Source organism: Sus scrofa, chromosome 9, assembly GCF_000003025.6.
Source record: "Sus scrofa isolate TJ Tabasco breed Duroc chromosome 9, Sscrofa11.1, whole genome shotgun sequence".
NCBI lineage: Eukaryota > Metazoa > Chordata > Mammalia > Artiodactyla > Suidae > Sus > Sus scrofa.
In genome coordinates this window covers 65,044,401-65,069,388 of record NC_010451.4, presented here as the reverse complement: position 1 = coordinate 65,069,388, position 24,988 = coordinate 65,044,401, and the positions used below count along the sequence as shown (strand labels likewise).

The following is a 24,988-nucleotide window of genomic DNA, read 5'->3' as shown; positions in this document are numbered from 1 at the left end:
TGAGAGTAGAATGCAAGAGGCTTGGCCATAAGGAAGATGCTATTATTTTAAAGTATCACTACTCTTCCACTCATGCAACAAACATTTGGTCTCTCTGTTATGCACCAGTCAACATGCCAGGTCAGGTGTTCCTAAATTTTTGGTTTCAGAACCCCTTCCTTCTATACTTTTAAGAATTGTTGAGGACCCCAAAGTACTTTTGTTTATGTAAATTTTATCTATTGATAATTATTGTTTTAGAACTCAAACCTGAGGAATTTTAAAAATAGTTATTAAATTTAAAATACTACACTCATTACATGTTAACATAAATAATCCTTTTAATGAAAAATTGTTTTTCAAAACAAAACAGTCTAGCCAGAAGAATGGCATTATTTTACATTTTTTTTCCCCAAATGTCTTTAATATCTGTTTTTTTTTTTTTTTTCCCACTGTACAGCAAGGGGGTCAGGTTATCCTTACATGCATACATTGCAATTACAGTTTTTCCTAATATCTGGTTTAATAGAAGATGTATGGGGTCTTATATCTGCTTTTGCATTCAGTCTGTTGCTAGATCACATATTACGTGATCTAGAAGATACATGTCCACTGTATACTTACGAAAAAAATGAGTTTAAAAGGAAAATAACAGCTTAGTATTATTATGAAAATATTTTTAACATTGAGGACCCTCTGGAAGGATCTTTTTTTTTTTTTTTTTTAGGGTCGTACCCGTGGTATAGAGAGGTTCCCAGGCTAGGGGCTGAATCAGAGCTGTAGCTGCCCGCCTATGCCAGACCACAGCAACGTGGGATCTGAGCCATGTCTGCGACCTACACCACAGCTCACAGCAACCCCAGATCCTTAACCCACTGACCAAGGCCAGGGATCGAACCCGCAACCTCATGGTTCCTAGTCAGATTTGTTAACCACTTCACCAAGACAGGAACTCCGAAGCTTTGAGTCTTTAATTTGCATATTTGGATCTCTTGTCTATTATTAAACTGATTCCTATTATTAGCACTTTTTTTTCCTGAAGATTGTAAAAGAGAATTTGTAGAGATATGGATAATAAAGGAAAACCACAGAAATGAGGACCTCAGAGGAGTTCTCTTATGGTGCAGTGGGTGAAGGATCCAGCATTGTCACTTACAGCAACTTGGGTCCCTGCTGTGGTAAGGATTCCCTGGCTGGGGAACTTGCACAAGCCCCAGGTGCAGCCAAAAAAAGAAAAGAAAATGAGGACCTCTTAGTTTCTTAGAAGTGGCTGTTTTTTGGAACAGTCCCAACAAAGCAAGAGGAGTAGCTGGACTCCTGGCTCTCAAAAGGTCTTACTGCTCTCCCCACTGCTCAAAATTGCTACACTCCCTCTGTAACAGATGCTAGGACTTCAGGGGTGTCCATTAGAAAATTTTAGCAGAGGAGAAGTTTAGCAGTTTAAGTTCCTTTAGCAGAAAGGAACCTGAATACTATCCATCAGGATGTCAGTTCCACCCCTGGCCTCACTTAGTGGGTCAGGGATCCAACATCGCCATCAGCTGTGGTGTAGGTCCCAGACGTGGCTCCAGTCCCCGTTGCTGTGGCGTATGTAGGCCAGCAGCTGTAGCTCCTATTTGACTCAGCCTGAGACCCTCCATATGACACGCCCCAAAAAGCAAAAAAAAAAAAAAAAAAATGGTTTTAGCAGAAATAAGGAAATGAACTAAGATCAAATTCACAAGAGAGATTATTCAAATGCAGCAATTATCAAACAATTTTTTCAAAGGTTAACAATCTGCGCTCCCTTCTTTGGGTGCTGAATCCAGAGGATTCTGGGGGCTCAAGATACAAATATAACTTTAATGTGCTGCCTCTGGGAAGCATAAAAGAGAGTAAATAGTTCTGGGGGCTTTGTTTCTTTGCTGCTCTGCAACTTCAGTTTACCCCACAGAGAGGATAGTCTAACAGGGACCCCACCTGAGAAGCACGACTTCATATTTTCGTGAGAGATATCTGTGGGTTGGACGCTGAAAGACTCAAAGCTAGATCCTGAGTAAAGCTGAACAGCGATTTAGGAACCCTAAAGTCGAGGGGGCAGGGATGCAAAAGAATGATTCATTTTTCACTTAAGACTTCTCACTCACATTATTATTTACTCCACTTTAGTGTTCGTGTTTTTAACACCAGATTTATGTTTACACAGCATTGCCCGATTTACAAGAACTTCGGTTGAGGACCTACTTAGCACTCAACAATGCTGGAACCCCGCTATATGCAAGTTTACGGTGACTGTATACACTTGATTGTGGATTAGGCTATTAAAAGAGTTCCAGGGAATTTTCAGATTTTCTGGAACCGCCCCCACCTCGCTAAGCCGCTCCCTTTTGCCCAGAAGGCGTGGGTGGGGGTGGAGGTGGAGGCGGCGGTTTCCTAGGCGACCGCTGAGCAGCCAGCGCACCCGCCCGCCCTCGTAGAGCCTGGGCCCGGCTGATGCAACCTCCCCCGCGAGAGCTCCGTCTGCCGAGAGTAAGGAAGCCGGTAGGGACCTGGGCGAGGCCAATCAGCGGCCACACGGAAGAGTGCGGAGAGGCCCGCCCGCTGGCCCTGCGAGTGACGTTCGGCGACGCAAGGCTGCTGGCGTAGCCGGCCGCCATCCCTCGTCTCGTCTGCTTGCCTGACGCTGTCCTGCCTCGGCTCTGATCCTGCGGCCATTTTGGGCTCCGCTTCCACCCGTCTGCCCGCCCAGCCCTTCCGGGCCCGCACTGCTCGGGGCTTTTCCGCCGTCCATCTCTCCCGGCAAGTCGCCGCCGCCGCCGCGGGAGGGCTCCTATCTATGGTGGAGAGGCCTGGAGCGGACTAGGACACCTCCTATCCGCCAGGATGGATGTCACCTCGGCCGTCGCGTCCTGTGCCCGCCGTCCGGGACTGTGGTCTGTCGCCCGCGGCCGAAGCCGCTCTCCTCTGTGGCTCTTCTGTTGGGCCGGGGATCGGCCTGGGGCACCTACTCCGCCGCTAGGTAAGGCCAAGACTGTGTAGGCCTCTTCGAGTCCCGCCCGGTCTCCCGCGGCTGAGCTCCGCGTTTCTCTTGGAGAGATTGCCGAGAACGCAGAGATGGAGCCGGCAGAAGACGGCTCGCGGGACCGGGCCGCCCCGCGGCCGCGCTCCCGGTTCCGGCTGCCCTTCTTCCCTTGGCGGTCGCGAGCAGGCACTTCTAAGTTCCCCGCACCTCCTGCCCCGGGACACTCCGGGGACCCCAGACAGGCTTCTTGTCCCCTTCCCGAGGCTCGGAGCAGCTCCTGGATGCAGCTGCTTTCCCAGCTTTTCGCACCGCTCCCCGGCTTGTTTCAGAAGCTGCTGATCTGGAGCCAGCTTTTTGGTGGGATGATTCCGACCAGATGGCTAGATTTTACTGGAGGCTACGGCGCCCTGAGAGCCTTGAAGGCACGGGAGGAGCCCGCTGCCCCCACGGCTCCAAAATCCCTGCTGCGTTTCGACCCTTCGGCTGACGCGGCCGCCAATCCCCTAGATTGGCTAGAGGAGGGCATCCACTGGCAGTGCTCGCCCGCAGATCTAGCCTTGGAACTTAAGGCCAAGGGAAGAGCTTTGGAGTCCGCTGCCCACGCTTTTCTCCTAGAGCAGCAGCAGCTGTGGCGACTGGAGTTGGTGCCGGGGAGCTTCCAAGCCAGTCTGATCTCCGACCGGGAACTTGGCCCTTCGCCCTCCGAGCCTCTCAACGTCCAGCGCTTAAGCAATGTCAACGTCGTCTCTTATTTGCTGAACTCCTCCTATCTGGACGGCCTGCCCCGGGTAGAGCTCAGCTATCAGAGCAGCGCTGGAAGGGGCAAGTTGGTGGATTTCCAGGCGCTGAGCCCGGAGAGCGGCAGCCTGGATGAGGTCCTGTCTTCTCATCCGCAGCCGCTGAACGCGGAGATTGCTCATGCCTCGTGGCAAGAATGTCCGCCTCTCTCTAGAGAAGGCCTGCCAGAAATCCACCATCTCCGCATGAAACGGCTGGAATTCCTTCAACAGGCCAGCAAGGGCCAAGGGTTACCCACCCCTGACCAAGATCATGGCTACCACAGCTTGGAGGAGGAGCACAGCCTGCTCCGGATGGATCTGAAGCATCCCAGAGATAGTCCCACACAGTGTATCCCCGTTCCTGGAACCGCCCAGGAACCCACAGAGGAGAAAATAGAGTTGTTGACTGAAGAGGTTCCGCTTGCTCTGGAAAGACACGATTCCTCAGAAAGCTGTGCATCATGTGAGTTTCCTGCTGAACAGGAGCCTGGAGAGGACCAAATAAGTGTGGTGGACAACTCAGACATAGAAGATGACCTTCCCACCTCTGCCAGACCAGCCTGTAGTAACAAATTGATAGATTACATTTTGGGAGGTGCAGCCAGTGACCTGGAAACAAGCTCTGACTCAGAAGGTGAGGATTGGGATGAAGATGCTGAGGATGATGGTTTTGATAGTGATGGCTCACTCTCAGACTCGGACCTTGAACGAGACTCAGAAGGTCTCCACCTTTGGAACTCTTTCTACAGTGTAGATCCTTATAATCCCCAAAACTTTACAGCAACAATTCAGACTGCAGCCCGAATTCTTCCTAGAGAATCCTCTGACTCCGAGAAGGATTTATCTGACCAGTCTGACGTAGAAAATTCTCCCCAGACAGGAAGCCTTCCCGAGTCTCCTGACCATAATTCTGGGGAGGACGATGACTGGGAATCTAGTGCAGATGAAGCAGAGAGTCTCAGACTGTGGAACTCTTTCTGTAATTCCGATGACCCCTACAACCTTCTAAATTTTAAGGCTCCCTTTCAAACATCAGGGAAAAATGGGAAAGGCTGTCGTGACTCAGAGAGGCCACCTGAATCCATTGTGACCATTTCTGACTGTCACTCCTTACTTTCCTGTGAGGTGCACCTGTTAGGGAGCCGAGAAAATGAATGTCCAGACTTGGTACAGGGTGGGGTGCTTTCTGGAGAAAGACACACACATACCCAGAGAAAAAAGGTTGGTTTGTTTCTTTTAATATGCCTAGTAATTTGTATTGCCTGTTCTGATGTGGTTGAGTATAGCAGCATGACTTTCCTGGAGGCTTAGAAGTGCATGTTTTTGAGGAAGGGCTCTAAGCTCATATATACTTGGATTGAGAAATGACCTCCCTCCCTTTTTTCCCTTATAACTGTTGTTCCTATCCGAATTGAAGATGGCCCGTGTAGAGATGTTAGCTGGAAGGTGCTAACATCCTTTGGGTTGGCAGCTCTGAGCTCTTTTCTTCCAAGCTTCAAATTTCCCCTTTTTTTTTTTTAAAGGAACAGAAAAATTAAACCTTGTGTATACATGACTTTTTTTTTTTTTTTTTTTGTCTTTTTGCTTTTTCTTTGGGCCGCTCCCGCGGCATATGGAGGTTCCCAGGCTAGGGCTCGAATCGGAGCTGTAGCCACTGGCCTACGCCAGAGCCACAGCAACGTGGGATCCGAGCCGCGTCTGCAACCTACACCACAGCTCACGGCAACTCCGGATCGTTAACCCACTGAGCAAGGGCAGGGACCGAACCCGCAACCTCATGGTTCCTAGTCGGATCCGTTAACCACTGCGCCACGACGGGAACTCCAGACTTAATTTTTTTTTTTTTTAATTGGCTTTATTCCGTGATTCGTGAAACATCCCATCTAGTACACAGAGCACTCTCCATGGTTTAATTCTAGAGATTGAGAAGGCCTGTTATAGTCACAGTTTTAAATGGTATTAAATGTGGTATTGCAGACTTACTGTTGTATTTACATGATAACGGTGTCATCATTCCTGTCCATTAGAACCCCAAAGGATGATGGTACCAAGTAGCAAGTCATATTTGTCTGGTTGTTTGCCATGAAAGAAAATATTAATTTCAGTATTGAAAACTTCAGTATTGATGGACAGTCAAAATTTCAGTATTGATGGACAGTCAAAAATAATACAGCAAATAGTACCGCCTTTTCTTAAGAATGCAGTACTAGTTATCCTAGGCCAACTACAGGTTAATAATCATTTGTAACAACGATGGTCACGTGTTTGGTTTTCTTGGGTCGTTGATTCCTATTCCCAGGCTAGTCTTAGAACTTCATGGAGCTTTTATTTTACCTTGTCTTTCTTTTTTCTTTTTTTTTTTTTAAGTTTATTTATTTATTTATTTTGTCCTTTTGCCTTTTCTAGGGCCACTTCCGTGGCATGTGGAGGTTCCCAGGCTAGGGGTCTAATCAGAGCTATAGCTGCCCGCCTACGCCACAGTCACAGCAGCTTGGAATCTGAGCTGCGTCTGCGACCCACACCACAGCTCACGGCAACGCTGGATCCTTAACCCACTGAGCAAGGCCAGTGATCGAACCCGCAACCTCTTGGTTCCTAGTCAGATTCGTTAACTACTGAGCCATGATGGGCACTCCCTATTTTACTTTTTCAATGCATTGCTAAGTTAACCTTATTTTAGGAGTCTTTTGAATTGCTTTATTTTTCTTTCTCTGTTGTTTATTCAGTTAAAGGTATTAATTGGTGAGAAATCCCCTCAAACACACAGGGTATCTTTTATTGTTGGAGGGAAAGTTTTGTAGTTATCTGTACTTGTATTTGGAAAGAGAAAGGAGTGGGTAGATTATTACTGACTTCGGATTCTGCAGCATCAGTTTCAAGTGGACAGTACCATGATTCTTTGGCTCCAAATGGCCAGCTTAATACTTTGAAACTCTTTCTGGAGTACAAAATGTCCCTAAATGGTGGTAATCTTATGTCTTAGCTGTAGAAGCAGAATAAGACATGTTAAAACTTAAATTTTGGTTCACATTTTTGTTAATGCTACCATAAAAGAGCATTTTTGTTTGGCCCTGCCCTGCAGTGTGTGGAAGTTCCCGGGCCAGTAATCAAACCCATGCCACAGCAGGGGCCCAAGCTGTTGCAGTGACAATGCCAGATCCTTAACCCGCTGCGCCACAAGAGAACTCCATAAGAGTTCTTCTCTATATTTTTTAAAGGGTCTCTAACAAAAGTGACCTATTTAGTGAATAGATAAGAAACAAAGTGAGACAATGGAATGAGCACTTGATGTCTGGAGACCTGTGTTCCCTACTCCTAAGTGGTTAAGGCCAAGAGATTTGGGAAGACAGCCAGAGCCGGGAAGTCACTTAACCTCTCATGGCTCTGATTCACTGATTTATCTGATGGAAATAATAACTATTGTATGAGTTAGTGCATGATTTAAATGAGGAGTAAATAAAACCCGTAATTAGTTGCTTGCCTTTAAATGGTAGCAGCTCTTCTTGTTCAGGGATCTCAGGCCAGTCTCATGTCTCATTTTAGCTTGCTCATTGAGTAAAAATGAGATGAGTCAAGTAGATGTGAGATGATTACTATGAACTAGAAGCAACAATTATAAAAGCTTATGTCTAAAATATGGTAAAATTATTTAGCAGCCTTTGACTACATGCCATTCTGTAGGCCTCTTAGAATGAGGCTTTCAGATCTGGGGGTTTCAAATGCTTTGCTTCATGGCCTAACATGAGCCGTACTCGGAGTTTGAATTCTGATTGCACCCATGGAAGTTGTGTGATTTGAACAAGTCAGTTAACCTGTCCCCCTTGGTTGCCTTATCTGTACAGTGGAGGTGATAATAATACATACCCTGTAGGGTTAATATGAGGATTAAGTGAGATAAAAATTAAGTGCTTTGAAAAGAGCCTGGCATGTAGTAACCCCTCTATAAATGTTGTTATTATTTATCTAGGTGATACAATGAATGAGTAACACTAGAATGCAATATCTAGTAAGGTGTTACATACCTACTAATTGTCCTCTGGGGCATTCTTTGTCCTGATGTAAAGGGAATGAAAGGAGTAGACCACAGTGGGATTAGCTGATGTAACTGTTGAACATACTTTAAAACAAGTATTTACTTTTGGTGTTTGAAATCTTAAAAAAAAAAACCACAAACAAAACAACTATTGTATTAGAAATTAAGTAGGAAGTAAAAGGAACAGTTACTCTTACATATATATTGTCATAGTCACAATTTCATGTGTGTGTGGTGATAGCATATTGAGGAGGAATACAAAGTCTCTTACAGTAGCATAACCTTAAACATATGTTAATTTTGCTGCAGCTTGTTTACTAAGTAACTTTCTCTTCTGTATTCTGATTACAAAATTAATTATAAAAGAATAATGTTTCATATTTAAGATAAAAAATTGGAAAGCACTGGAGTTCCCGTTGTGGCTTAGTGGGTTATGAACCTGACGAGTATCCATGAGGATGCGGGTTTGATCCATGGCCTCTCTCAATGGGTTAAGGATCTGGCGATGCCATGAGCTGTGGCGTAGGCTGGCAGCTGCAGCTCTCGTTCACCACCCCCACCCCACCCCCAGCCTGGGAACTTCCATATGCTGCAGGTACACTCTGGAAAAAAAAAAAGAAAGAAAAGTAAACCAACTATCATGGAAAACATAAAAATCATTTAAAAAAAAACACTGAAAAGTAAACTTTTTGGAAAAAGGAAGAACAGAAAGAAGTGAAGATCTTCTTAAAGCTTTTGTCAAAGCTGTAATAAAAGTGTTGACTCCGGGAATATATTTCTGAAATATTTTGTTTGGAAACATTTGTCATTTTGGAAGAGTATCACAGAACTGATTTCTCTAAGGATTAAAAAAGAAAGGGTTAATAACATCAGGAAATTTTCACTTCCCTGTCTGGATTCTTCTTTTTTTGTCTTTTGTTTTTGAGGGCTGCACCCACGGCATATGGAGGTTCCCAGGCTAGGGGTCCAGTCAGAGCTGTTGGTGCCGGTCTACGCCACAGCTCACAGCAGTGCCGGTTCTTCAACCCACTGAGCGAGGCCAGGGATGGAACCCACAACCTCATGGTTCCTAGTCAGATTCGTTTCTGCTGTGTCACGACAGGAACTCTTGGGTTCATTTTTAACATCAAAATTAGGAGAGGGTAGGTGGGTTTGATGGGATGATGGATGGGGGATGGGACAATGTGTGTGAGAGAGAGAGAAAGGAAGGAATTAAAGTGACATTTGCCAATGGGTTTTTTGTTTGTTTGTTTTTTTGTCTTTTTGCCTTTTTCTAGGGCCACTCCCGCAGCATATGGAGGTTCCCAGGCTAGGGGTTGAATCGGAGCTGTAGCCACCAGCCTACGCCAGAGCCACAGCAACATGGAATCTGAGCTGCGTCTGCAACGTACACCACAGCTCACGGCAACGCCGTATCCTTAACCCACTGAGCAAGGCCAGGGATCGAACCCGCAACCTCATGGTTCCTAGGCGGATTCATTAACCACTGAGCCACGACGGGAACTCTGCCAACTGTTTTATTCAGGTGCTGTCTAGTCAGTTATAACTTATTCTTTCTTTTTTGTTATATTTGAGATTAAAATTAGTCTATGTCTTTATAGGTAACCTTCCTTGAAGAAGTTACGGAGTATTATATAAGTGGTGATGAGGATCGAAAAGGACCGTGGGAAGAATTTGCACGGGATGGATGCAGGTTCCAGAAACGCATTCAAGAAACAGAAGATGCTATTGGATACTGCTTGACATTTGAGCACAGAGAAAGAATTTTTAATAGACTGCAGGAAACATGCTTCAAAGAACTTAATGTTTTTGAGCAATGTTAAGATGCTTTTGACAGCCCCTGACCCTAGCATACATTACCTCTTATTTGAGAGGTTTCTTTTAAAAACAAAAATTGGCAGCTGTCCTTTGACTTTTTTCTTAGAGGATATGCAACTTGGATCCAATGACCTGGTTTAATATGTTTTTGCAACGTATCCTACTCAGAACTGTCCAGGTTTGAAGCCAAGCCCTGATAATGAAGGATGCAGTGGTGTGATTTCTAGTCCTCCCTTTTTTGGTTTCTATAGACAGATGTGTTTTTGAATGTTATATGCTTGCTGAAGTGAAAAGGGGACCTCTTGAGGTGTAATTTTGCACTTTCGGAACTTATTTTCTTGGAAAACAATATTTATAGACTTTAAAGCCCATTTTCCATTCTAATCTAAATTATGTGTACCTATCTTAAAACTTTGGGCTTTTTTTTCTGCCCCAACATTCTGGAATTAATGGGGTTTTATGTTTTCTTTTTTTATTTTAGTTAATTTGGCCCTTCTACTTTAAGGCTAAGAAAATAACCTTGTATATACTAATAACTTAAAGTACAGTATCTTGTGTCACTTTTTCTTTCTAAAAATGACTTTGGTTTAAAATGTATGGTGGGTTTTTATTTCTGTAAATAAATACCCTACCTGGGATACTTCCAAGGGCTGCCACAAAAACTACATGGGCGGTATTTTCTGCTACTTTGGGAGAGCTGCATCTTTCTGCCAAATCTGATGTATTTAATTTCTGTGCAAACCGTTTTCTGGAGAGGGTTCTGTATATGTTATTGTAATTCCCACTTCAGCGGCTTTTTGTGTCTTCAACAGGTAGAAGTTGTTGTAAAAGACTCCAGAAAGTAATAATTGCATCACAGCCATTTATTTTTAAATTTTAAAGCCTAAGATTTTCCTAGGAAGAATATAGGAGATATGTCAGAGCCATTTGGTTTTGTTCTATATGCTCTCAAAAGAAAACCAGTGTTACTAATATCATGCCTCAGCACTGTCACTTTTAAAACCTGATAGGGTGACACTGTGAACTTGGAAATGGGCAGTTCTTAATTTTCCAGTTTGAAATGTAACATCTAGACTTCAATCACTATTCAAGTTTATTGTGTTCTCCTGTTTTAATAATGAGAAAAGTAATGGCAAGGCCTATAGTTTCAGGATAAGATAGAACTATAGATTTAACAAGTAGTCTTAATATCTTTAGCCCAAAGTTTACATTTGAATTGAAGTTTTTGCAGTGATTGGTTGTACTTGGTTAATTTAGTTAGCTCTACGTGGTGTGCATTTGTAAGGTCGAGGGAATGTTAACCGACCCTTTTGTGGTCTGTTTTTACTTCATGTGCCTGTGTCACAGGTAATGGAAAACATGAGTAGAGTAGATGATGTATTAATTTTGAACTTGTTTCAAAGTGGGAACACATATTTCATCAGAAGTGCTTGCAGGGTTACTACCTCAGTTTGTAATGAACCTGGTCTTTACTTCTAATTGGTTTGCTCTAAGAACTGCCTCTAATGTTTTACACACACACACACACACAGTACAACAACATAAAAGTTGGTCAGGTTTTTTTGTGTTTTTTTGCTTTTTAGGACTGCACCTGTGGCATATGGAGGTTCCCAGGCTAGGGGTCTAATCAGAGCTACAGCCACAGCAATGCCAGATCGGAGCAATGTCTGTGACTACACCACAGCTCACGGCAATGCCAGATCCTTAACCCTCTGAGCGAGGCCAGAGATTGAACCCACAACCTTCTGGTCCCTAGTCGGATTCGTTTCCGGTGTGTCATGACGGGAACTCCTGTCAGATTTTTGTAGAGCCCTTGTTCATTGTGTTTTGTGCATGTCCACTTTAGGTAATCATAGGGAATGCATTTATAGAGTCTGGTATAACACCATGAAAACAGGCTGCTTCAAGCACCAGCTGTGTCAGTTGGAAAGAAGGTATCATTTGCTTTGAAAATGTATAGACATTCTATTAAAACTGAACAGAAGTATACTATTTTGTTTCAGAGACTTAGGTTGTTTCGTGGCTTTGGAGTCTCGCACCTCTGCATACGTAAAAATAATGGGGTATCTTTCTATTTGCTGGATTTTGGAAAATTGTTCCCTTGATACTCCACCCTCAGTACCAATATGTAAAAGCTTCTTGTGGAGTTCCCATTGTGGCTTGGCTGTAGCGAACCTGACTACATCCACGAGGATGTGGGTTCGATCCCTGGCCCCGCTTAGTGGGATGAGGATCTGGCATTGCCTTGTGCTGTGATGTAGGTTGCAGTCGTGGCTCAGATCTGATGTGGCTGTGGGGTAGGCCTGTAGCTGCAGCTCCGATTTGACCCCTAGTCTGGGAACTTTCATGTGCCGCAGGTGCAGCTCTAAAAAGCAAAAAAAAACAAACAAAAAAAACCAAAACAATTTGGTGAAGAATTCTTGCATTTACTACCCTCCTTTGAAAGAAGTAATGAGAAGGGCAAAAGGGACCACTTTGAATTTGGACAAGGGAAAAAACAATTCTTGCCAGTTTTGTTTCAATCCTAGTTGTTAGAACAAGGTTAAACCTTCACAATCTTGAAAATTCTTGGATGTTCTAATTGAACATTTTACACATTTAAAGTTGTACAATGGTGCTTTAAGTATCACTGTAGCATATGACAGGCTTTGTACAGACAGGTAAAATCTTTTCTGAGTGTCGAAATGTGGAAACACCATCTCTTCATCTTTAACTTGAAATCAAAACTATCAGATTTTATTTTTTTATAATTTAAGGAAGGTGAAGTTAGGGGACTAGAAGACTTCTGAATTGGCTTGTTGAGATCCAGTGATTTAAATGTAGCCAGTTTGTTGGGACTTCATAGGTAAAATTATATTTGTGTATATAACTGTTAACTAATCTGTAAATTGTAATAAATATATTTACAATTATTAAATTTACATGATTTTTTGGTTCAACTTTATATTGTATTTTGCATTGTTTGGGGAATTAGCAGGATTTTCGAAATCAAGTGTTTCTTGGGAGCAGTATAGACTTAAAGGTGCTAATATAAATTTCTGTGGCTTAAAAAGGTTATGGGACATGTAAATAGCACCTCCTCTAACTGAAGGGGAGGAATGGTAAGGGGGTAAATATAACTGCGGACCACATTTTGGTAATGGAAGAGAGAATTTAGGGTGTGAAATGCCCTTCTTAGTGACTGGGGATATGATTCTCAAATTGGCCCCAGCTATGTACTTCTGCTGCAAAGAAAGCAGTGAAACAGTATTCACAGAAGCAGTAAAATTACATGCTGAGATTACCATAGTGTCTCGAAATCTTCTTTATTTTGTGCAATATATACAACCAAGGTATTGTAAAATCATGGCTTTCTCCCATTTATGGTATTGAATAAATGTGATGATAACATCAGAAAAAACTTCTTACATGAAAAAAGGATATATTTGGACTATAGCAATGTACTCACAATGGATTAAGGCATAATAGCGTTTTTGGGTTTTTTTTCTGCTTTTTTTTTTGGTGGGGGGCTGCACCTGTGGTATATGGAAGTTTCCAGGCTAGGGGTTGAATTGGAGCTATAACTGCCACCCTGCACCACAGCCACAGCAATGTAGGATCCAAGCCACGTCTGTGACCTATGCCAGATCTTTGACCCACTGAGTGAGGCCAGGGATCGGACCTGCATTCTCATGGATCCTAGTCGAATTCGTTAACAACTGAGCCACGACGGGAACTTCCATAATGGCATTCTTAAGTTAGGTATTTGGATCTTCCTAGCTAATGAAAAATTGCATTTAGTTGCAGATAAATCAATGTTTAGTACAAATTGAATTGATGGCCCAGATTATACTTTTATCCCCATCTTGGGGTTAAGACTTTTGGGCTGTGTTTCCCTAGGAAGGTATTTGAAAATAGTCATGTTCACATCAAGCCAGATTTGTTATTTATTTTTGTCTTTTGTCTTCAGGGCCTGACCCACAGCATACGAAGGTTCCCAGGCTAGGGGTCGAATCAGAGCTATAGCTGCCGGCCTACGCCACAGCCACAGCAACATGGGATCTGAGCAGCATCTTCGACCTACACCACAGCTCAAGGCAGTGCCTTATCCTTAACCCACTGAGCAGAGCCAGGAATCAAACCTACGTCCTCATGAGTGCTAGTCAGATTCATTTCCACTGAGCCACGATGGGAACTTCCAGATTTATTATTTTGACTATCCTGGTCTCCCTATAGAAGTTGTGTGGGACTTCCTGTCGTGGCGCAGTGGAAATGAATCTGACTGTGAACCAGGAGGTTGCAAGTTTGATCCTGGCCTTGCTCAGTGGGTTAAGGATCTGGCATTGCTGTGAACTGTGGTGTAGGTTGCAGACTCAGCTCGGATCCTGCATTGCTGTGGCTCTGGTGTAGGCCAGCAGCTATAGCTCCAATTGGATCCCTTACCTGGGAACCTCCATGTGCTACAGGTGCGGCCCTAAAAAGAAAAAAGAAATTGTGCTGGTTTTTTTTTTTTTTCCCCCTACTTTAATAGAAAGTTTAAAGCAAATATTCAACTGATGACCTTAGAAATTTAGGAATTTGTGGTCTCATTTGGAGACTTCTTTGGATCCTCCTCTATATACCTTTTAAAAATAAAAGTGGAAGTCTCTTCATTTTTTCTCATATTATTTATAAACATGCCTAATAGAAATACACAAAGACATCCTTGGTACATTCAAAAAAGTGTGTTGCCCAGGGTGCCTCTTTTGAATCTAGAGACTTAATTTTATTTATTTATTTATTTTTTTTGGTCTTTTTGCCATTTCTTGGGCCGCTCTCGCGGCATATGGAGGTTCCCAGGCTAGGGGTCTAATCGGAGCTGTAGCCACTGGCCTACGCCAGAGCCACAGCAACTCGGGATCCGAGCCACATCTGCGACCTACACCACAGCTCACGGCAACGCCGGATCTTTAACCCACTGAGCAAGGGCAGGGATCGAACCCGCAACCTCATGGTTCCTAGTCGGATTCGTTAACCACTGCGCCACCACGGGAACTCCTAGAGACTTAATTTTTTGTTTTGTCTTCTGTCTTTTTAGGGCTGCAACCTTGGCATATAGAGGTTCCCAGGCTAGGAAGCTATTGCTGCTGGCCTACACCAGAGCCACAGCAACGCTAGTTCTGAGTCTGCGAGCTACACCACAGCTCACAGATCCTTAACTCACTGAGCAAGGCCAGGGATCAAACCCGGCAACCTCATGGTTCCTAGTCAGATTTGTTTCCGCTGCACCACAATGGAAATTCCTGAGACTTATTTTTTTAATTTCTTTTCATGTAAGGGGTCATGACACAAATGTCATAGCAATTTAGAATATTCCTACATTGGTAATTTGGATTCTTTCTTTATGGACTTAGATGAATGCATTGGTCAATACAAAATACCAGTCTTTTTCTCCCTAGATTTGCCCCACTGAGACTAAGTTTGTGTCCAGGAGTTCCCGTGGTAGCACAGTGGAAATGAATCCAACTAGGAACCATAAGGTTTTGGGTTCAATCCCTGGCCTTGCTTAGTGGGTTGGGGATCTCGCATTGCTGTGGGACATGGTGTGGGTCGCAGATGCAGCTTGGATCTGGCGTTGCTGTGGCTCTGGTGTAGGTTGGCAGCAACAGCGCCGATTAGACCCCTAGCCTGGGAACCTCCATGTGCCATGGGTATGGCCCTAAAAAAAAAAAAAAAAAAAAAAAAGAAAAGAAAAGAAAAAGGCTCATCTGGTTATATATTCTGGAATGGCTGTTTTTTTAAAGTACATTTCCTTAGGAGTTCATGTTGTGGCTCAGCGGTAAAGAACATGACTAATATCCATGAGGATGCAGGTTTGATCCCTGGCCTCGCTCAATGGGTTAAGGATCTGGTGTTGCCGTGAGGTTGGTGTAGGTCGTAGATGAGGTACAGATCCCGAATTGCTGTGGCTGTTGTGTGGTCTGGCAGCTGCAGCTCTGATTCAACCCCTAGCCTGGGAACCTCCATGTGCCACAGGTGTGGCCCTAAGAAGAAAAAGAAATTTTTCATTATAGAAACACTGACTCCTTTTTTGGATCTCAAGTATCACCTCCAAGAGATCTCTGACCGCTCTGTGCTCCAGCCCTTCCTTTCTTACTATCATAGCTTTTAAAATTATATTCACTCTGATTTTATCTTTTTTTGTTTGTTTTGTCTTTTAGGGCTGCGCCTGTGGCACATGGAGGGTCCCAGGCTAGGGGTCTGATCAGAGCTGTAGCTGCTGGCCTACACCACAACCACAGCAACATGGGATCCGAGCCGCCTCTTTGACCTATGACAATGCATGCCACATCCTTAACCCACTGAGTGAGGCCAGGGATTGAACCCGAAACCTCATGGATGCTAATCGGGTTTGTTAACCACTGAGCCATAACAGGAACTCCTGACTTTATCTTGTGAACATTGTTACTTGTTTCTTGTCTGCCTGCACCCTCACTAGTCTGTAAACTCTGTGCAGGCAGAGATCTTGCTGTGTGTCATGTTTACTCTATGGGCATAGAACCCAGGCCTGTGTCTGGCACATCATGAATAGCCAACAGATATTTGTTGAATGAGTTAATAACTTTCTTAAGTCAGCTCCCGTATAGACTTTACTGAGATTTCATCAACGCAGTCATGTCTGACTGGAATCAAATGTGCCTCAGCCACAGATGATACAGAATCACAGAACCGAAAGGCCCTTAGGGAGAAGCTGTACAGTAAGCTCTAAATTTGTAGTATGTAATTACAAATTTCAATTGTAATTGAGATTTGTGCTAAGGATACCACATCAATTAATTTGAAAGTCATTAAGAAAGTGCATGTTAATTTATGAAGTTAATGTGTGAGCAAATCAGCCGAGACCTTTCTTTTGGAGAATTAAAGAGTGCCAAAGTATTGTATTGGAGTACCAATGTATTCTTCCTACTGCACTGGAGGGATCCCTTCTACTCCTTTTTGGCAAAAGATTGGCTTTGAGTTTCAAGAGATGCTCTGTTCCTTCCACCAGATGGCGTGATTTGCCACCTCGCAGTGCCTGATGGATCCCTGCTATTGCTAATCTGAAGGCTATTGCTTGCTCAGAGGTCATTCCTTCCGTGTATAAACAAGCTGGCAAACTGCCCTGCCCTGCCCATTCTGAGCCTGCCTGACCCACTGTGACTCCACATTTTTTGTGGTAACTACCCAGAAGTGGGAGTTTTCTTTCTGGGAGAACCAAGATTTGATTTGAACACAAACAAATGAATTGATTCTTCCTAACTATACAATGAATAGGGTGATTTAGGAGATAAGAGGTGAGATATGAGACTGCTATGTGGATATTTGCTAGGATTTGGTGTTAGAGTTTTTCCGGGAAAGATTTTATCTCCCTTAACTCTTTGCTCAGCATTCAGTTTTCTGTTGCATTCCTGTGCATTAGGGTAGTCAATTTCAGTGAGAGGAGAGAGGGTGCCACATTGCCTGGGGAGACTCATGTGCCTAGTTGCAGAATTGTACATGCAACTGACCTGCAAGGAGGAAAGGAGCCTTAAGAACCACTGGGCTGGAGTTCCTGTTGTGGCTTAGTGGAAACAAGTCTGACTAGTATCCATGAGGATGCAGGTTCGATCTCTGGCCTCACTCAGGGGGATAAGGATCTGGCATTGCCCTCAACTGTGGTGTAGGTTGCAGATGTGGCTTGGATCCCGCGTTGCTGTGGCTGTGGTGTAGGCCAGTGCCTACAACCCCTAGCCGTGAACCTCCATATGCTGCAGGTGTGGCCCTAAAAAGACAAAAAAAAAACAAAACAAAATAAAACCAAAAAAACCATTGGGCTGGAGTTTCATGCTGGGTTACCTGTTTCCCTCTTAGAACTAGTAGCCAAGGCCAGGTGGATACCCAGGACTGCTCTTTTGTAGGTTTGATCCTGGCTTCAAGGGGCTGCCCTGATCCACTTCCACGTGAGCAGAATGGAAGGCTGTTTCATGTTGATTTTCTGCAGTGACTGAGGCATCTTTTACCTGTGTTATTGGGTGCTTTTCCTTTCTTTTGTTTCTGCTTGATTTGATGAGTAGGGAAGGTTGGGGGTGTTTCTGGACCTTCAAGAATTTACATGGGAGTTTTTTCTTTTTTACTTCTGATTGCCACATTTTCTAGATACTCAACTCTGAACAGATTCCCTTCCCCAGGACAACCTGCTGAAAGTCACAGCTTGATTGGTCTGAGGGGTGTAACCCAGTACTGCTTGAGAGATGGCAGTACTTTTAGAGGATATTGAATTACAGAAGAAAAGTCCTGCTGGGAAGTCACAGGGTTGAAGCAGGTGCATATTCTTGCAATTAATTTCCCAGGTTGTTTCAGATGGGATGACAGTTACATTAGCCAATGTCCCTTCTTTTTCTTTGGCTTTTTTTTTTTCTCACTGTCATTTTAAAAAATTAAATTAAATTTATTTAAGTTAAAAAAAAACAAAACCCAAATCAATTCACCCATTTTTCCCATCCCTAACCCATTTACCTCTGGCAGTCACCGATCTGTTATTTGGATCTTTGAGCTTGTTTCTTGTTTGTTTTTATTTTACTATATTTTTTTTTCCTTTTTGGCCACCCCTGTGGCCTATGGAGTTCCTGGGCCAGGGATCAGATCTGAGCTGCAGGTGCAGTTGCCACCTACATCACAGCTGTGGCAACGCTGGATCCTTGACCCACTTTTCGGGGGCTAGGGATCAAACCTGTGTCCTAGGGATCCAGGGAGGCTGCCGATCCTGTTGTGAAACAGCAGGCACTCCTGGTTTTTGTTGTTGTTTTTGTTGCTTGTTCGTTTTAGATTCCACATAGAAGAGAGAGCATATGGCACTTATCTTTCTTTGTCTAACTTCTTTCACTTAGCTTGATGCTTCAAGGACCATCCCGGTTGTCTGTCTCAAGTGACAAGATTTCATTCTTCCCAGTGTCCCTTCTTATCCTTCTCATTGGGCATAGACCCTCCTCAGGACTCCTTGGGAATATTTACCTTCTGCGATCAGGTTTCATTTCCCCCCAAAGGCTTCCCAGGTGACTCCGGCTCTAGGTCCTCAGAGTTCATTATTGTGTTTTCAGCATCACAGCATCCGGTACACGGTCTTCTCACTGTTTGTCACATTGGCTTGTAATTGTGTTTGCACCTCCAACTCTTGCTGCAGATGCCACCTCTGCGATGGAAGGGGTCTCAGTACAGGGACCAGAATGTCTTAGGTGCACAAGACACTTTAATGTAAGTGACTATTCCCATAACTTCCTTCTCCCAGTGGATAGGCTCCCCTACCCTACACAGCAATTGAGTAATTTATTAATTTATGTCTTTCAAAAAAGCAATTAAATGTGTGAAAAGATCTACCTTCAATGCATACACTATTTGCAGTACTTGAGATATATATATATATATATATATATATATTTGCCTTTTTAGGGCCACACTTCTCAGCATATGGAAGTTCCCAGGCTAGGGGTCAAATCGGAGCTGCAGCTGCCAGCCTATGCCACAGGCTGCCAGCCTATGCCACAGCCACAGCAATGCTAGAACCAAGCTATGTCTATCACCTACACCACAGCTCATGGCAACACCACATCCTATACCCACTGAGCGAGGCCAGAGATTAAACCTGCATCCTCCTGGGTACTAGTCAGGTTCATTACTGCTGAGGCACAATGGGAACTCCAGTACTTGAGTTTTTTGTTTTATTTTGTTTTGTTTTGTCTTTTTAGGGCTGCACCCTTGGCACATGGAAGTTCCCAGGCTAGGGGTCGAATCAGAGCTGCAGCTGCAGGCCTACACCACAGCCACAGCAACTCGGGAGCCAAGTCTGTCTGTGACCTGCACCACGGCTCACAGCAACGCTGGATCCTTAACCCACTGAGCAAGCCCAGGAATCGAACCTGAGTCCTCATGTTAACTGATGAGCCATAACAGAAACTCCCATGGCATGACTATGATTTATTTTCTTATTCACTAGTTGATAGATGCTGTTGGTTTGTGTATAGTCATAAGTTATTGTAAATAAAGCTGCTATGAATATTTGCATACAAATGTTTCCATGGATACACATTTTCCTTCCTTTTGCAGAAATTTAAAAGTGATATTGCTGGATCATATGGTAAGCATATGTTTAACTACATAAGAAAACTCCCAGTTTTTCTAGGTGGTTGTACCACTTGGCAGCAATGTAGGAGTGATACAGTTGTTCTAGTCCCTTGCCAACACTTGACATAGTAAGTCTTTTTAAGTTTAGATATTCTAGTGGATTTGTAGTGCCATCTTATTTTGGGGTAAATTTTATATATAGATTAACTCACCATAGTAGACCTTTAAATACTATTATACTACTTCATGTGTGTGTATACACACCCACACACCCCTTAAAATTTACAACACCTTACATGCACACCTTACAACAGTTTGTTTCCTTTTTTTCCCTCCTGTCCCCTGTGCTAATATTCTGTTATCTTTGTCATATAAAAAGTTATAAGCCTGGGAGTTTCCGTCGTGGCGCAGTGGTTAACAAATCCGACTAGGAACCATGAGGTTGCGAGTTTGATCCCTGGCCTTGCTCAGTGGGTTAAGGATCTGGCGTTGCAGGGAGCTGTGGTGTAGCTCACAGACGCGGCTCGGATCCCGTGTTGCTGTGGCTGTGGTGTAGGCCAATGGCTACAGCTCCGATTGGACCCCTAGCCTGGGAAACTCCATATGCCGCAAGAGCGGCCCAAGAAATGGGAAAAAAAAAAAAAGTTATAAGCCTGGAGTTCCTGTTGTGGCACAGCAGAAACGAGTCCAACTAGGAACCATGAGGTCGAGGGTTCGATCCCTGGCCTCACTCAGTGGATTAAGGATCTGGCGTTGCTGTGAGCTGTGGTTTAGTTTCCAGACACAGCTTGGATCCCAAGTTGCTGTGGCTGTGGTGTAGGCTGGCAGCTGAAGCTCCGATTCAAACCCTAGCCTGGGAACCTCCACATGCTGAGTGTGTGGCCCTAAAGAGCAAAAAAAAAAAAAAAAAAAAAAAAAAAAGTTTTAATTCTACAATGTATTGCTATTATTTTTACTTTAAATGGTCAGTCATCTTTTAAGGAGATGAAAATTAGAGAAAAAAAATCGTGATTTTTTTTTTTTTTTTTTTGGCTTTGCCTATGAGAGGAAGTTCCCAGGCCAGGGATTGAACCTGTGCCATAGCTGAGACCTAAGCCTTAGCAGTGACAGTGCTGGATCCTTAACCCACTGAACCACCAGGGAATTCCATAAATGTCTTTTTATTTATTACGTATTTACCATATCTTTCTTTTTTTTTTTTTTTTTTGGTCTTTCTGCCTTTCCTAGGGCCTCTCCCTCGGCATATGGAGGTTCCCAGGCTAGGGGTCCACTCGGAGCTGTAGCCACCGGCCTACGCCAGAGCCACAGCAACGAGGGATCCGAGCCACGTCTGCGACCTACACCACAGCTAACGGCAACACTGGATCCTTAACTCACTGAGCAAGGCCAGGGATGGAACCCACAACCTCATGGTTCCTAGTCAGATTCATTAACCACTGCACCACAACGGGAACTCTCCCGTATTTACCATTTCTAATGCTTTGTGTAGATATGCATTTCTGTCAAATATCATTTCCTTCTGTCAGAAGAACATTTCTAACATTTCTTGTCACACATATTTGCTGTTGCTGGTTTCCCTCAGATTTTCTTTGTCTGAAACAAAGTCTTTACTTCCTTTAGGTTTTGAAAAATATTAACCAAAGAATTCTAGGTTGATTTTTTTTTTCTTTCGATTCTGGAAAGATGTCACTCCATTGTCTCATTCAGCTCCTAAATTCTTTGAGTCCTAATTTTGTGCTTGGTCCCTTGGAGTTAAAATGTTAGACATAGCATTTGTCTCTTGAAGTTAATGGTTTCAGTTTATCTTTCCCCAATAATAATTCTGATACTGCTATTGGGACCATGACCTGATATTGCTATTGGGATCATAACTATGTTTGGTGTTTGTTTGTTTTGTCTTTTTAGGGCCGCACCTGCAGCATATGGAGGTTCCCAGGCTAGGTGTCGAATCGGAGCTGTAGCCGCCGGCTTACGCCACAGCCACAGCAATGCCAGATCCAAGCCATTTCTAGTTAGACCACAGCTCATGGCAACACCAGATCCTTAACCCACTGAGCAGGGCCAGGGATCGAACCTGTGTCTTCATGGATACTAGTCAGATACGTTTCCGCTGAGCCATGACAGGAATTCCTGTTAATGTTTCTAGTCACTTATTTTTACTTGAGGGGTTACATATTGGCTTATCATCTGCCTTTTTAATTTTTTTTAATTTTTTGTCTTTTTTCATCATTATTAGTGGAGGTTTTTTTTTTTTTTTTTTTCCCCTTTTTAGGGCCACACCTGCGGCACATGGAGGTTCCCAGGCTCGGGGTTGAATTGGAGCTGTAGCTGCTGGCCTACTCCAGAGCCACAGCTTCGTGGGATCGGAGCTGCGTCTGTGACCTACACCACAGCTCACGTCAATGCCAGATCCTTAACCCACTGAACAAGGCCAGGAATCGAACCCTCATCCTCACGGATGCTAGTCAGGTTCGCTAACCGCTGAGCCACGATGGAACTCCTCATCTGCCTTAGACTCTGATCCTAATGTTACTTCCTCATAATTCTATGTTCTCAGTACTCCTTTCCAGAACACACATCCTTCTTGCCTGCTCCATCTGAGAGGAAGTTTGAAAGATTATTCTTCTCTGGTTTCCTTCCAGTGCTCTTTCCAGTGCTATGAAGAGAACCTAGGCATTGGTCCAAACAGACTTTTTTTTAGGGTCGAAGCCCCGGCATATGGAGGTTCCCAGGCTAGGGGTAGAATCAGAGCTGTAGCCGCCGGCCTACACCAGAGCCACAGCAATGCTAGATCCGGGCCGTGTCTGCGAACTACACCACAGCTCATGGCAACGCCAGATCCTTAACCCACTGAGCAAGGCTAGGGATCGAACCTGCGTCATATTCATTTCCGCTGAGCCTTGATGGGAACTCCAGAACAGATTTGGTTTTGAATTCCAGTTTTCCCTTTCCATCAGCTGTTTGTCCTTAAGTAAATTAATTGAATTTTAGGGGTCATACCTAACGTTTGAATAATAATACCTCTCAGAGCAGTTGAGAGGACTAAATTAGATAACATATGAACAATTCTTAGTATCATATTTGGTACATAATAATAATACCAAATACTCATCTTGCATGCATTGTGTGATATATATATTTATCTCCCAATTTACAGATAAGAGAGAGGGGTTACCTGACATAATAACCTACCCAAGTTTATACAACTAGGGAATGGCAAAGAACTGGGAGTTAAACCCGGATTGGTTCCAGAGTGTATGCTTTTTGTTTTTTTGTCTTTTCTAGGGCCGCACCCGCGGCATACGGAGGTTCCCAAGTAGGGGTCCAGTCAGAGCTGTAGCTGCCAGCCTACACCACAGCAGCAATGCGGGATCTGAGCTACATCTGCGACCTACACCACAGCTCACGGCAACGCCGGATCCTTAACCCACTGAGTGAGGCCAGGGATCAAACCCGCAACCTCATGGTTGCTGATTGGATTCGTTAACCACTGAGCCATGATGGGAACTCCCAGAGCGTATGCTCTTAACTATAATGCTTCAGTCATTCTTGGAGTAAACATTAACGGAAATAGGGTTTGACTTTGAGAAATATGTGCTCTTGATCCAGTGAATGTTGGAGAAAGGGGGAAATTAAAGGATTTTTCAGACATTTCAGGTAGAAAAAATCAGTTTAGAGACAAGATAGAAATGAAAGAATATGGAGTTCCTTTCGTGGCTCAGTGGTTAACGAATCCAACTAGGAACCATGAAAAGAATATGGAGTTCCTTTCGTGGCTCAGTGGTTAACGAATCCAACTAGGAACCATGAAGTTGCTGGAAAAGGCAAAAATACAAAAAGACAAAAAAAAAAAAAAAAAAAGAAGAAATGAAAGAATATAGAAAGCATGTTAGAGAAATGACTAATAAGCTGCTCAATCTGGGTATAGGTCCTGTGGGGTGGAGGATAAGATTTGCTATGTAAGGTCTGAATGATGTATTTTGAAGTATTTTGAAGGCCATGCTAAGAAATTTGTTCTATTCCATTTTACGTAAAGTGTCAAGTCATTAAGTCAGTGACATTGTCAGATTGGTTTTTTGGAGTAGCTCTTGGGTCATTTGGTATATGGATCAAAGTGACCAAAAACTAGAGTACAGAGCAGGTAGAATATGCTTCTACGAGTACAGGTCTGAAGTAAGGAGCTCACCCAGAGAGGACTCGGAAAGAGGGCATCACGAAGGTATACAGTTGGCTGATTGGATGAAGGAGAGAAGGAGAAGGAGAAATGACAAATGGCTCAGCTTTACCATCTTTTTTTTTTTTGCCATTTCTGGGGCTACTCCTGAGGCATATGGAGGTTCCCAGGCTAGGTGTCTAATCGGAGCTGTAGCTGCCGGCCTACGCCACAGCCACAGCAACGCCAGATCGAAGCCGAGTCTGAGACCTACACCACAGCTCATGGCCACGCCGGATCCTTAACCCACTGAGCAAGGCCAGGGATTGAACCTGCAACCTCATGGTTCCTAGTCAGATTCATTAACCACTGAGCCACAATGGGAACTCCCAGCTTTACCATCTTTGGTGACAAGGGGGAAGGTGATGTTGTTAGCTGAGCTAGGGAATTCTGAAAAAGGAGCAGGTTGGTGGCGGGAGCCCTAAGAACTCTGCTTCACATGAATACCTTACCATTTGAGCACCTTCTCCATCTTCAGCAAGCAGCAAGGTGGGCCACCTAAGGGAGCCTTTGTTGGATGGTTCCAAGTAGGGAGGGAAATAAGGGCCTGGATGAAGGGAGGTGGAACTCACAGACCAAGCAGGTTTGAGACAAGATCTCTGAGCTGAAAATGGTGTGGGGGTTTGGAGAGGTCCTATGAGTGGCTCGTAGCAGCATTTTGCTGCCACTAAGCTCCCCCCTCAACCTTCTTACCTATCCTTTTCCTTAAGTCCAAGCTCAGACAAGAAGCATCTGGTCTTTCAAGGAACTATGAAGGATTGAGCCAGAAGTATGCGGGGGAGGTGGCGAGGGTGGAGTAAGATGAAAGGGCGCTTCCTGGTCTTTTGGACTCTTGGGAATGTCTTATGACTCTAGAAGTTGGAGGAAGAGCTTCATAATGATTGAGATTGAATCTCCTGCCAACCTACTGAGCTGGGGTGCATATCACTTGTTATTTAATGAAAGAAAATGGTTTTTCTTATTCCCCAACATATTCACAACCACTGTGACTATTTAGTGTGCAAGTTTGGTTTATGTGTTAATTTCTCAGTAAACCATACACCCTTAAGGACTCATATCTTTGTTTTGTT

The 24,988-nt window shown here is 43.9% G+C and overlaps 1 protein-coding gene across 2 annotated transcripts; it reads left to right on the top strand.

Annotated features, from left to right (window-relative positions):
* Nucleotides 306-12,894, top strand: PPP1R15B (protein phosphatase 1 regulatory subunit 15B). Of its 2 annotated transcripts, none has more exons than XM_005656672.3 (2): nt 306-4,393; nt 9,394-12,894. In XM_005656672.3, the coding sequence occupies exons 1-2, from the start codon at nt 3,073-3,075 to the stop codon at nt 9,405-9,407; spliced, it is 1,335 nt and encodes a 444-aa protein (XP_005656729.1). In that variant the 5' UTR covers nt 306-3,072; the 3' UTR covers nt 9,408-12,894. The 2 variants fall into 2 exon arrangements, with proteins under 2 accessions (XP_005656729.1, XP_005656728.1); XM_005656671.3 differs by having other exon boundaries at nt 306-4,980.